At 46.1% G+C, this 14,202-nt stretch overlaps 2 protein-coding genes across 2 annotated transcripts; one reads left to right on the top strand and one right to left on the bottom strand.

The window, feature by feature from the left end:
* Positions 1-31: 31 nt before the first annotated feature.
* LOC116237081 (parathyroid hormone 4-like) lies at positions 32-5,165 on the bottom strand. The gene is made up of 4 exons (XM_031606023.2): positions 4,686-5,165; positions 3,584-3,699; positions 2,570-2,742; positions 32-1,920 (listed from the first exon to the last, which is right to left on the bottom strand). Exons 3-4 carry the CDS (start codon positions 2,656-2,658, stop codon positions 1,518-1,520), a joined length of 492 nt encoding a protein of 163 aa, XP_031461883.1. The 5' UTR covers positions 2,659-2,742; positions 3,584-3,699; positions 4,686-5,165; the 3' UTR covers positions 32-1,517.
* Positions 5,166-7,763: 2,598 nt separating this feature from the next.
* SRSF3 (serine and arginine rich splicing factor 3) lies at positions 7,764-13,622 on the top strand. The gene is made up of 6 exons (XM_031605803.2): positions 7,764-7,901; positions 8,599-8,806; positions 9,537-9,671; positions 11,823-11,861; positions 12,488-12,574; positions 12,803-13,622. Exons 2-6 carry the CDS (start codon positions 8,601-8,603, stop codon positions 12,828-12,830), a joined length of 495 nt encoding a protein of 164 aa, XP_031461663.1. The 5' UTR covers positions 7,764-7,901; positions 8,599-8,600; the 3' UTR covers positions 12,831-13,622.
* The last annotated feature ends 580 nt before the right edge of the window (positions 13,623-14,202 follow it).

Raw genomic sequence — 14,202 nt, 5'->3', positions numbered from 1 at the left:
AGGCGGCGCATGCGCGCTGCCGCCTGGAGGTTGGGCGGGAGGGCGGGCTGTGAGGGGCTGTGGGGCGGCGGGGCTGGGAGGTGTGCCGTCATTTGGTTTTACTCTTCGTAACGAGAAAACGCACGAATTCCGTTTGAAATTAACCTTGCTCTCTTCTGGGCTCAGCCCTCTGCGTTAGAGCTATAAGTGTGTGAGAGGTGTCTGCAGTGCAGCCATAAGGGGCTCCATCCTCACCTCTCCAAAATGGCGCTGTGTGCCCTCAGTGCTGCGTGCCCTCACAGTGCTGTGTGCCCTCACAGTGCCCTCACAGTGCTGTGTGCTACAGGGAGGGTTGTTTTTTCCTCATCTCCACAGAGATGTGTATGGAATAGCTGGGATGGCCTCTTTCAGTGGGTGATTCCATATTCATCCCGACCGCACGGAGATTGGCAAATGATAATTTTATTTACGTTTCTACAGAGGAACACGAGTGGTTCAGAGGGTGGGAAGGTTTTTATTACAACACTGAGTTGCTGGGGTTTGGATCCAGCACTGAAAAGCACTCTTTGCACACGCAGTTGAAATCTGTCAGCAGCAGAGGAATGTCAGGGTTTAAAATGCCAGGCATGGTCCCTATGTGGTGGAAGTGCAGATATATTTGTATCACGACTGACATTTCATTTCTGAAAGCCTGATTTTGCAGTTAAATCAGACGTTGCTTTGCTTAGAGCTGATCAGCTTTAAGGTGAATAACAAAACTGAATCACGAGCGATCTGCTTCTATTTGAGGAAGCACAATTGGCCTCATGCAGTTGGTTTTCTGCTCAGAAAATGCAATGCACTGCGTGGGCTCACAGGAATACAGAAAAGGTAGAAATTCTTGTAATAAAAGGCTCAAATATGGAGTCAGGAGGGTGATTCTCATCTTTTTCACCAGCAGAGGGGTAATGTGTAGTGCTTAGGTGGGGAGTGGTGGATCTGCTGCCTCTGTGGCATTGCAAAAAGTTTGCTACTCTGATGGTAAAGCTGAAAGATGAGAGATTAAAAAAAAAAAAACCAACCCACCTTTGGTCCTAAAGCATAAGGAGAATCACTACTACAACAGAGCAGGGGCAGAGCTGCAGGCAGGTGTGAAATAAAATAAAATGTTATTAGGAGGTAATGGCTTTTTTAGGAGACAAGACATAAAACTTCAAGTGAAGCTGTGAGCGTGCAGGTTAATGAACTGAATTTCCTGCTTTGCCTGGGCTACAGAGATCTGCTACAGCCCTGCAATTTACTGCTAACAGACAGGGAGGGCCTTGCCATGAAAGGCAAGATTTCTGGCCTCTTAAAAATCACTGCACCTCACAATTGTAATAGTCAGACTGCCTGCTAGGAAGGGAACCCAGGTCCTTAAAAGACTTTCTATTCAACACTCACAAATAGGTAATGGAACAAATAGACACTATTTTTCTATTTCAGCTCACCTTTGCAGGAGTGCTTTTCCTTATAACATCACGTATCTAAAGCAGTGCACAGACTGAGCTGGATGGAGGCTAGTGGGAAAAGTTCTGTGGCTGCTTGCTAGGATTTCTCTTTCTGCCAAACTCTTTGATTTGAAGGAGATCAAAAACATCTTGTGGGTTCCAGTTACCCTCTGGGGTCTTCAGATACTGCAGCAAATACTGCTTCTTCAGTGGGGGGAAGCTCTGCTCATCTTCCATCAGTTTCAGGAGCTGCTTCGTCGGGTTTGAAGTCTCATCTCTGCTGATGCTGTTGTAGAGATCTGAGGGATCTCTGGTCTTCTGTGAATCCCATATGGCATCTGAAAGGGAAATATCCCTGCTGCTGGCTGTGTGCACGCTACCTAGGGCGTTGTGGAGCCACATCAGACGCTTCAGCCCTTGAAATGCCCTCCCCTTATCATGCATGAGCTGGTGCTCCGTCACTGCTCTTCTCCTGCAACAGCAAAAAGGGTTCAGTTAGCAAACAAGCACAGCTGGTTTTCTGTTCCTATTTCAAAATCACTGATTTGCATCCATCAATCTTAGATTCTCTATGCTGAGGAAGGAGATCTGGTCTATGTAGGATATGGAGGACAACCCTGATGGCACGCTTAGGGTCAGCAGCCTGACCCACGCAGAGCCTGCTCAGACAGTGCAAGGCAGCAGGCAGTCAGTTCCCAAAGGTGGAAATTGGACCTTTAATAATAAAACCCTTTCCATGAACAATACAAGTGCTGTTACTGACATCCAAATCAGCCGTTGCTCATGAGCCATTGCAGCTATAGGCTTTGCTACAGATTTGGATCTGAGTGGGAACCTAATTGTGGAATTGTAGTATGTGTCATTTCCATGACTTGCCTAGAACATCTCTGCATGCTTTGCTACACTATTCTCAAAAGCATCAGCAGAAAGGCACTGAATATAGTATAATTCATGCATCTAAAAATGCAATTGGTGTGATTCTGTACTGCATAAAAGGCAGTAAAATGTATCCATTTTTTCTTTTGCTATGCCTAAAGTAAATGACAGTGAAGAATACAGCCTCTTAAATCAAAAGCAAGCAGTCTGATTATGATATTAAGTAAAAGGGTGATATTGCTTACTTTTCAGTGTCTTGACATGTTGCAAAACAGGCAAGAAAAAAGATTGCCAAAAATGTAACCATCTGCAGAGATCTCTGGGGCAGGAACATTTTCTCTCTTCTTTAAATCTGATCAACAGGACAAGAAGCTGAAGGTGTGACCAAAAGTCTTTCCTTCTCTTGTCATTCGTTCACCTGAAAAAATGAATTTCAGCCTTCAAGCACGAGTAAAAGTGGAGCAATTAACTGATACATCACCCCAGAACCTCCCAGAACATCAGACGTGTGGACTTGTATGCCAGTAAAAGACAAGGAGATTTCCTGGGAAATTTATACGTTTCTTTGCTGAGAATTCTAAATCTCCTTTCCCTCTCACACGTCTCAATATACTGCTTCCAACTCTTGTGCATTTGCAGGCACAGATTATTTCATCTGGAGCTGGAAAGATAAAAACCTAGCAGAAATGTAACAAAACGATCAGGATTGCTGCTTAAAGCATCTGTCACAAAACTCAAAAAGAGTTTAAGGCTGGACCATGCAAATCAAAGTGAAAATGCAGACACAGCGCTGGGGTTTGGACCTGAATAATGCAGCCTTTTCCACGAGCAATACAAGTGCTGCTGTGGACATCCAAATCAGCCACGTGAGGATCAGATTAGTTTGATAGTGGATATTTTGTCTGTAAGGAAGTGGAGTTCTGGCTTCAGAGGAGCAACTGGAAAGTGTGCAGAGATTATTCTCATCTAAGAGAATTACTTTATGAGCAATTTCCTTGGACAATATGTTCAAATTAAACGAGGCATGAAAGAACACATGCTATTTCCAATTAAAAATATCTGCATTAAATACCGATGCGTACATAAAGATACATACAGAGGTACAAACGTGCTTACATCCTGCATGTTGTCTTAGCCTGTGCAAACGTAGATCTGCTCACACGCTATGGTTAAGCTATGCTTACATATTGTGATGAACAGAAAATCATGTAATAACTAAAAAGCACCTCTGAGTTACAGGGCTGACATCGCCTACTCACCGGTGGTCTCGTAGAGATGGCAGTGAAGTCTCTGTCTGCACGGCTGCCTCTCCTTGCCAATCTCTCGTGACGTTCCAGTTGCAATGACAGTGAGTGCCTTTCACCTTCTTTTATACCTGCCCAGGAACCACAGAAACAATAATCACTTCAGCACTTTGTGACTAAGACCTTTCCTCTCGTGTCACTGAAAGGAGAGAGCTCGCTATTTCGGATAATCTCGGATTCTGAGACGTTCAGCTGTGACTAAGGAAAAGATGACGAGATTGTGGGAAGCGTGTTATTCTTTTGCTGTCTCCTGTTTTGTTGTTGTTTGGGTGTTGGTTTTTTTAAGACCTTTATTCTGACGCAGTGTTATTGTGACCTGAGATGATGGAAGAAGGGATATTCAAACTTGTTCCACTGTTGATCGCGAATAAGTTCGCTGGTATGCTTTGCTGTGTTCTTGGACTCGTGAATAGGTCACAGTGTTGCACAGGTGGAATCTAAATCAGCAATACTGTAAGTCTGTAATGCAAGTCACCATGCAGTGTGAATGGACAGTTACTTGCAGAAAATATGAGGAGTTTGTAAATAAGATCCCACTGGTTTTAATGCTCAGCACAAATCTCATTGAAATTGTTTGCACAGTAAGATGTATTTGCTTTTGATTTTACAGAGTGGGGAGATATGGAGGAGCCTTATCAACTTAGAAAATGATAAAAACGCAAGCAGTTGCTCAGGCAAGAAGCCAAATTCTGATGTGAAACCATAGGACTTAGTGAGATGCAAGTCTGGATACTCACTTTATGATATCTAGTCAGGTAATTCGATACAGTTTGGATACTGAGGATATGGATGGACTGGAGCACCAGGCTGAACCACTAAATCTGTTTAAGAGGACCAGACCCTATTTCTCCAAGCAAATGAAAGTGAATGTATTTGTCTCCTTTGAGAAAAGAATCCCTGGAAAAACTGAGGATACCGTTTGCTTGGTGTTACCATAAGCTACTCATTCATTTCCCATAGGCACCGCCTCACCATCCCATTAAATTCAGTCTCAGGTGAGTGGAAATGCATTCTCTGATGACACAGACAGACCAGGCCCTGCTAGCAGTGTTCTCACCTTCTCATACATTCTCGCAGCTTCTGTGGACATCAGATGCCCTTTATTACATTCCTCGTGACAGCTTGTTGTGAGTCCTGCAATCAAATAAGTGTTCTTGATGACGTGAGTCTCAATTGTTAGTGTCACTCATTAAAGTGTATGAAGTGTGTCACCAATTAAAAATGACATTTGTTAAATGTGGCTAAAGCAGAGGCCTGCTCCTCATCTTAAGTTTCCAGGGTAGCCTGCAGTGTCACTGAATTATCTGTCCGTGAAGGCAGTTTCATAGTTACATCCTCAAGGAATTAATGAGCATTGGCCAAAGTCGGCACTGAAGTCAGGACTGAAACATCTGGTCTAATTTGTCCCTGAACTTTTTGAGTCTCTGTCACATAATGGGCTCCCATTGACTGCACTTACTGGTGTCTGCAGTGGGAGAACAGACATTGCATTAAGCCAAGTGCCTGCAGGTAGGTGAGAGACGCTGGCAGGGCTCAGTAAATGGGCACTTGAAGCATTCTGTAACGGCCAAAGTGCATTGCTGTGGCTACGTGCCTCCATTCAATGTTTGTTTCCACCCAAAGATCTGAAGAAGTGAAATTAACCTGTGTGCCTTCCTACCAGGTCCCTGAGAGACCAGACTGCACTGCAGTAGCGGTGCAGTTCTCACAATCATTCAGTGCAAACACACTGGCTTGAACAGCGCAGTGAGGGAGAGATGCTTGCAGGGATTTATTCCATGGTTTGCACTATTTCTAAGGAAAACGTGAGATGCCTGGATCGCACAGCTTACACCACAGCCACATGCACAGCAGCTAATATTTCTGATTATAATGAAAATGTTAATTCCACAACCACAAATTGCAAACAGTATTACCAGCTGATACTATACAGTTCCCTCGGGCCTCAGGGCACTCTGCAGCCACCAAAGACTTTACTGTCAGCTTCAGAAGCCTCTGCTCCCACCCTATGGCATTTCCAGGCCTGGCTTTGCATTGGCCGCTGCCTTTGCTGCCCAGCCACCTTTTGCAGGGTGAGCTTTGGGAGAGGAGAGCTGTGCAAATTGCAGTTTCCCCATGAGTGATTCTTTTGTTTTGTTCAGGCCCTTCCCCAGGGCAGCAGGTGCGGGAGGAAGGGAACATGAAAGGGGAAAGAGAAAGGCTGAAGGTCCAGCTGGGGGGAGGGAACAGAAAACAAAGAAAATGTGCAAAGAGCAAGAAGGGTCCCGGGCCTGGGCTTTAAAACTTAATTCAATACTGCAGGAGGGACCCTCTGTCTTCAGGGAGATGGACAGAGATCAGGTGCATCTTTCTCGTGTGCAGTTTTCTATGAGTCACCAGTAATAGAAAAAGCCTATTCTCTGCTTCTCTCTATGCTGCTTCTCTCGTGTAAAAATCCACTTTCTCTGTGCTTTCTTAGCCTACCAGGCTGAAATTCACCCGAGCTGCTCACTGCGGTGTGTGGAATGAAAGGCACCGCCCTGCTTAGAGGAAACAGTCTGACCACACTCGGATGGTAAATATAGTTCCCCCAAGCTGCTGGTGAGGCAGCTGCTAATGAATGGCTGCTCTCCCTTCCTGGCCTCCTTAATTGAGAGATCAGAGGAAATAACACCTGGCAGCAAACCCGGGGGCCACAGAGATCTTTGCACCACCACAACCTGCAGCCACCGCCATCCCTCTGCCCCAGGAGGACGGAGCAGCATCCTCGGTAACTGCCAGAGGGAGGTGAGATTCATGAGAGTGGGCTGCAGGCTTCCCTTCTTTCTGCTGGGTGTGAGGAATTCTGTGCAATCCAGAGGGGATGGAGAGGAAAGGAATCCCTCTGGATTGTGTGGGCTGTTGTAAATCTCATCCCCGAATCCACTACAGAGAGCACTCCCATCTTCCAGAGGATTAAAACACGAGTCGAACAGCAGTTCGTTGGGCTCAGAGATTTAACTTTCCGTTTAGAGATTTTAAGCCAGACCTGGAGGAGTGTCGGACACACAGCAGCAAGGCTGGCAGTTGTTCTGCACATCCTCCCCTGGAGCCACGCCGGGGGCTGATTCCCCTTCCCCAGATAGAGTATTTTCTGCGTGCAAAACAAACAGAAGCCCAAACAAAGCCTCCAGTCCATTGTGCCACCTCTGTCACATCCCTGTGTTCTGTTCAGCTTAGCCCTGGACCCACGGGGCCCAAAGCAAGAATAAAACATAAAGGAAGGGGGATCGCCCATTGCCGTGCGGGGGTTCGCAGCAGCGGGGAATGCCGCCCTCTGCTGCTGGCGTTTTCTCTGGGACCGCTTCTGAGCTTCCTGCGGACAAGAAGCTCTTAGGAGATGCTACAAATGGACTTCTAAACATTCAGGCGAACTGGACGTGCTGTCTGCCCTGAACCCACGTAGTTTTAACGTGCTGGTACAGTTCTAGCAGGTGGAGGAGGATTGCGTAAATCTTGCTTGGAAACACGCTGCGTATGCATCTACTTGTGTTCAGAATGCTTTATTGCACTCATCATTACTCAGAAAACTATTAACTGCACTTGTGCCAGATATATTTATCTCATTTAGCAAGTCTGGACTAAATACAGCTTACAGATATGGCTGCAAAGTGACGTTTTAGGAAGTAAATACAGCACTGTGTGCTGAAGTTAATAACAAAACTACTCCAAAAAAAAAAACACCAGTTTGCTCAATACATTTATTGAGAGCCTCTGCCCTCGTAAAGCGATGGCTATTTCCTAGGTGCAAAACCCAAATTATGGGTGGAACATCCAAAAAAGCACGACCCGAATGTATCCTACGGAGAGAAAACAAGGAAATAAATATTTTCCCTTTTAGCCGATGAAATAGACTTCCTAGCTGTGTTGCCTTTTTCCTAATTCTGTATCTGTACCCTTCCCTCAATAACCAGCGCCTAAACTGAATTTTGGGGTGAGCAGTGGGAAATCTCCTCAGGAAGCGCCGCCAGCGCTGAGGAAAATCCCGCCCGCCGCCATTTTGGGCTGGACGGCGGGAACAAGCGCGTTCAGCGGAGGCGGGACACGGCGACCCGTCAATCAGAAGAACGGCGCCCTCTGATTCGCCTCAGCGCGGCGTCATGTGAGAGGGACCGCCCGTATATAACGGCGGGCGGGGCGGGCGCCAGCCGCCATTTTGTCCAGTGAGGAAAAACGGAGCGGGAGTCTCGTTGAGGGTCGAGTCGACTGCGAATTTAGCGCGGGCTCCCTTCGCGCGCCCTCCTTTTTAGCATCGGTGAGGACCTTCATCCTCGGAGGGCGGGATGGGAGCGGCGCCCGCGGTCCCTTTCCCCAGGAGGGCGGATGGAAGCGGCGGGGCCCGGCGGCGGCAAACAAAGAGCCGCCGCCATTTTGTAAAGCTGGGCCGGCGCCGCGCTGAGGGGAACCGGGCGGGGAGAGGGCGGGTAGGCCGCGGGTCGGCGTTGGAGCCCGCTCAGCTCCTTCTCTCCTCGGCTGCGGCCGGTGAGGCGAGGCGTGGCCGGACGGGAGCCCCGGGGTGCGCGGCGCTTTTCCCCGCCGCACGCGGAGCGCTGAGGGGAGGCGCGGCCGGGACCCGCCGGGCGCTCCGCGTGGCTGCGGCCGGGATCGGCGCTGCTGGCCCCGCGGCGCGGGCGGCTCTCCCCGCTCCGAGAACAATGGAGCGCTTCTCCCGCGCGGCGCTCCCCCTGCAGGCCCGGCCCCGGGGCTGGGAGCGGGGCCGCGTCCTCTTCCGCAGTAGGGAGTGCGGAAGTAAACCCGTATCCCCGAAATAATAAGCGGTGCCAGCCAGCTTTTTTTTGTTTTATCCCTGCTTTCCATCGCCGCATTCAGTGGATGAAGCTTTTACCGTATCGCTGTTAAAGCTCCCGAAAAAAGCAGCTAACTGAATTATTCCGTCCTTAACAACATTTTATGTTGTTAACTGTGAGTTTTTTCCCTTTTTCTCGTCTTAGCCATGCATCGTGACTCTTGTCCGCTGGACTGCAAGGTTTATGTGGGTAACCTTGGGAACAATGGCAACAAAACTGAACTAGAGCGAGCGTTTGGCTACTATGGACCATTGCGCAGTGTGTGGGTGGCCAGGAATCCTCCCGGTTTTGCCTTTGTGGAATTTGAAGATCCACGTGATGCAGCTGATGCTGTAAGAGAACTTGATGGAAGGTAAAACGTGCTTAATGTGTTTTGGACTCATCTGGTGAAAATAAGAGAGAACATAGCTCGTGATGGTTTGCAGTTGGGAAGTTTCAGCTGGCAGCGTATCTATTCTGCAGTATTTGTTTGAGCAGTGATATAAGAATAGGTCTATTTAGTGGTCCAAAAATAGCACTGCAATGGTTAGTTTTATGCTTTGGAGTGGAACTCCAGTTAGATGTGACTTCAACTTGGTTAAAATTCAAGACAGTTTGTTTAAAGAGGCAGAACTCAGTGAGACACTGTCTGGTTCCTGCTCTGGCTGCCTGAAGAGCATGGTGAGCTTTCAGAAGTGGTCAGACTTCTTATCTGTTAAGCTGTAGTCTTCTTCGAATTCTGCATACTTTGCTTATTGCAGAATCCCAAACCCCTAGGGGTTGGAGGGAACCTCTGGTGATCCCTCAGTCCAGTTCTGCTCCCCAGCAGGTTCTTTAGAGCAGGTTGCCCAGCAGAACACTGAGGTGGGTTTTGAATATCTCCAAAGATGGAGACTTTGCCACCTCTGTGGGCAGCTTGTTTGAGCAGAGAGGAGGAGAGCCTCCCTCACTCCAGGGTACCATTGGACACAGGGGCACCAAAATCCTTCTCTGCAATTTTAACCCTTATTCCTTTTTCTCCATCTGATTCTGTAGTTTGTCTTTCTCGTTTCTTGCAGATAGTTGTTGGTGGAAATGTAACCAATGTCAACCTCTCTTCCCAGAACCCTCTGTGGGTGTCGTGTCAGAGTTGAGCTCTCCAACGGTGAAAAACGGAGTCGGAACCGCGGCCCACCTCCATCCTGGGGCCGGCGCCCTCGAGATGACTATCGCAGGAGGAGTCCTCCTCCCCGCCGCAGGTACCCGGGGTCGAAGTACACTTGTAGAGCTCTTGGCACTTAGCATCATAGGAGCAGGCTTTTTAAAAGCATGTTGAAAACATTCATCTATTTGATCACAATTCGGAGATGCCAAACGCTTTAAAAAAAAAAAAAAGAAAAAAGGGAAAAAAAGAAAAAATGGAGGTGAACATAAGTTGTGTTGAATGTTGGCTTTTGTCCTTAGGTCACTATGCAAGTTGGTAGTCAGCGCCCTCTGTCCTGGATTTATCCTCGTTCCTCTTAAATCTGCTCATCTTCTAGTCACATTTTCCCTTTCTTCCCCATACTTCAACTTAGGTTGTTCCTTTCCTTTATTCCATAATGGCAAAACATGACATACAGCAGCTAAGCATTTTCATGCAGATGTGTTTCTCCGCTTTGTTTGCGCAGTTTAAATACTTAATAAGTAGGCAGCTGTTTAATAATAGATGGAGTAACAGTTGCTCTGAACATCTAGAACCTTTACACTTAGCGTCGGTTTGAAATTAAAGCATCGTGTGGCAATTCTGTCCCTTGAGATTTGCAAACCCAGCTCTAGAATGTAGCAGCGTTTTTGGTAACTGACACGTTCTTGGTCCCAGACTAGCTTGTCTGGTGCTTAAGTCTGCAGCGTGGTTTTTGCAGGACTGAATTTACCTGTTGCAGGTGAGTGAAGTCCTCATGAGTCAGGGTTTCAAGCTTACCCTTTTGCTGTTGAAAAATAACACATTAGGAGTATTTGTTAGCTAATAGATGGTTGTACTGATGGCTTGTTTTTCATTTTTTTTATGCTTTTTGGTCCATCTATTAATAAAAATGAACCCGTTACAGAGTCACCATCATGTCTCTTCTCACCACCCTCTGAGTCTGCATTAGCCAGCCAACTAGCCCTTTCAGCGTCATGTGACCAGCGCGCCCCATTCAGCTTGGCTGGTGTCGTTTCACATGACCCAGGCATGGCCAGTCGTCAGGTTGCACCGCCCTTTGGTTCCCGAGCATGCTGTTTTCTCTCAGCCTTCTCTCCAACCTTAACCAAATCGGCAGCAGCCACCTCGACCGCCCACACATTCCCGGCCAATCAGCTCAGCTGTTTATTTACCAAATGTCTTCACAACAACTACAGCAGCAGCCTTCGGCTAACAAAAAAGCAGGAAAAATCCACAACACCCCCTTCGCCAACCAACTAAATACAACGCAACATCTGGCAAAACCTTTTCAGCAAATTCTTCTTGGCAGTCAGTCCGGCAGCCTCACCTCACCATTTCTAGCTTGTTGAAACCAAAAACTAGTAAGTTTTTCCTGCTTATACAGTTTACTGCTGGTTAAAATAAGGAGTAAGCGGCTTATAAGTAATTACTTTTCTCAATCAAAGGCTGGCTGTGCATAATTGAATGGTAACGTACCTATGTTGCTTGAGGAAACTTTTAAGGGTGATACGGAAAGTCTTACTGTAAATAACATACAAACAAGTCTATTTGCATGTGAGATGCCAAACTAAATTTTAATAAAGCTCTAACAAACTTAGCTTTTCCTTGCAAAAAAAAAAAAAAATCCTATCACCTTTAAACGGTTTTACTAACAGTTTTCAGAACTTAAAACAATTACTTTTTGGGATGAACTGGGCCGAGCTAAGGTTATTTACTTTTTTAAAGTAGTCTAAACACACTATGGCATTAAGAATGACAATCACAGATATGCAGTTCTAATGTAGCACTTAATGGCGTTATCAATATTTACACTGAGCGCATTTTCACTTTTTTCCACTTGGTATCTCTTTATGTCTTGTCATGGACCTTTTTGGCTTGCATGGGTTCCAAAACATTTGGTCTGTGCTATTTTTTTTGGAACCACTTGTGGGACTTTGGTGTGGTGTTTTGGGCAGTGTATTTAGTTGAAATGGAAGTGTTGCATTGGACAACTCTGCTATGAAGCATTCTTAGTTATAAGTGAAACGGTGATTGGAAATGTGCTGTTCACACCGAGCTTTGTTTACTGCCTAATCTTTCCATGCCTTTTTACTGGATGATGGATGCCAGTTATTCTTGGCACGTTCCCAGGGCCCAACAGTGAGTTTGACAAGTTGGGAAATGCCTCACCCCGTTAATGCTGGAAGGATTGATAAAAAGCCTCACATTCTCTTTCTGGTTTTAGATCACCGCGAAGGAGGAGCTTCTCTCGCAGCCGCAGCAGGTATGTGCAGATCTGTCACTAAACGTGGACTGCTTTGTCTGAGATGTGAAAAAAATGAGTTGTCTGTGCATAGATCCCCTGATAAGCATTGTAACTCAGCACACAGGAGAAATGGATTCGTTTGACCTTACTCAGCTACAGGAGATTCCGCAGTTATCAGTTGAAAACTTAGTGTTTCCACTCTTAATATACTTCATGTTACACAGCTGGAATCCCTTCCAGTTCTTTCCGATGCTGTGCTGCAAATACAGGTGATGAGGAACAGAGCTCTCACATGCTGCTGTATGTGTGAAGCAGTGAAGGCACAGTGGGTTTATATGTGACTTTTTTTTTATAAGGTGTAGAAAAGGGTGCTGAAGTACTTATTGATGCAGTGAGTTAGCTGAGGTACTGTTACTTGGTACTGACTGGGCAGATTTTATCTGCTGTGGAGTAAAGCATAACCTGTTTACATCAGCTTGGTTTGTATTGGATGGCACAAGCTGGTTATTCTCATAGGCTTGGAAAGGTTTTCCCTCGCTGAAACCTGTATGTCCTAAAGGCAATCTCTTGAGGCAGCCATGTAATCTTAATTAGTTCAGCTTCGTTCTGGTGTTACAATCCTCTTGTGCTGCCATCTCTATCAGGTCCCTCTCCAGAGACAGAAGAAGAGAGAGATCACTCTCACGGGAGAGGAACCACAAGCCTTCTCGTTCCTTCTCCAGGTCTCGCAGGTACGTGGCTCACCATTGTCTTAGTAACACTGAGACGTGCTGTGGGGGAGAAGAGCAATCTTCAGCCTCTTATGAGGGCATTTACCTTGGAATTAAATGCTATTTTAATAATTGGAACAGTATTTTAAGATGCTTATCTACCACGTGCTGGGTTGGGGTGGGAGGTTTGAAGCAGGATGTGCTGCCCTTAACGCTCAAACTGATGTGTGGTTGGTTTGCTTTTTCCAGTCGCTCCAGGTCAAATGAGAGGAAATAAGACTTTGAGAAGGAGCTGTGTACAGGAAGTCCTCAGATCTGAGTACGGGGGGAGTATGTACAGAACATTGTTTTGTTTTGGAATTTCATAAAGCTTGGTGCATTTTTAAAATGTTTTAGCTGTTGAACTTGCTTTGTTCCTTGTATCTTGTAACAGGTGGCAAATGTAAAGATGTGAATCTGTATATGGTTCTAAGCAGATCATATGAATTGTAATATTAATCACTTTTTACAATGTACCCTTATACTTAATTGTCTGCGTTGAATGGATACCAGTTTGTCTTGCATAGATAATGTTTCTGCTCTTGACATTCTGCAGTATGTGATTGCTGGGGTTCAGCTTGCGGAGGGGAGCTGCAGCAGAGCTGTTTGTTGCAGTGTGGTGGTGGTGCAGAACAAGGTGTGGAGGTGCTTTGTTACCAGCAGTCACATTGAGCCAGCAGTGTTAAAGGGAACTGCGAGCTGCTGTTACCACAGCTCTAGTTCTGACTTCCGTTACTGGAACAGAGCTACTTTGTGTTGTGATCTACAGTTTTTTAGCTAGTAGGGTCAGTTAATTTTATACTTCATGTGACTAGAGTGCTTCTTAAATAGCTGATAGCTTGACCATCTATTCCAGGACCTCTGAATAGACCAAATACACAGCAGAACTGATGACTGGAGTGGATGTGTTGACTGTGTAATGGTACATTGTAAAAGTTGTGAATTAAACATTTCTTTACTGTACAAGAATTTTCATGTCACTTGTAAAATGTCTTTTGTGAGATCCTTGGGATTAAAGTTTTGGTTACAACTTGTTGTTCAGTGTTTAACTCCAGTGCCTGCTGCATACATCAGCACTACAGAACACAGTTTAATCTTATAGTGTTATTTGGTTGCAGGGGGGAGAGCTTACACTCACATCATGTCAGTGTAACAGTGAAGTGTTAAAATGCTGTTCCAGTGTCAGACCATCTTTAACCTCAAAGCTGCCTGCTTACAGCTCACCTCTCTGGGCAGGACTTGTCTCCAACATGTGTATGAGAACGAGGGTTAGCTTAGTGGGAAATGCCAGGTTGGCCTCTAGACAGAATTTGGAAGTCTGATATTTTTGCAGCCTAGATGTGGGTTGGTGATCTTGAGGTATTTGTAATAGCAGTTTTGAAAGTGCTGATCTGTAAGCTTTACATGAAGACTTCACTTGAAGTGTAAAACCATGGCATGGCTGAAGTGTGAGAGAGCTCCCACACAGCCTGGCAGCTTTCCTGTATCCAGCAGTTCTTACTGTGTGCACCTGGATTAAATCCATCACACCTAACAGTCCCGATGTCCAGCTGGGGGCAAGATGGCAGCAGGCTGGAGTGCACAGCTGTGACAGAAGGAGGTTCTCCTAT

The sequence above is a fragment of the Phasianus colchicus genome, chromosome 25, assembly GCF_987193195.1.
Source record: "Phasianus colchicus chromosome 25, bPhaCol1.hap1.1, whole genome shotgun sequence".
NCBI lineage: Eukaryota > Metazoa > Chordata > Aves > Galliformes > Phasianidae > Phasianus > Phasianus colchicus.
Note: the sequence above shows the minus strand (reverse complement) of the source record. Positions and strands in the feature narration are given on the sequence as shown.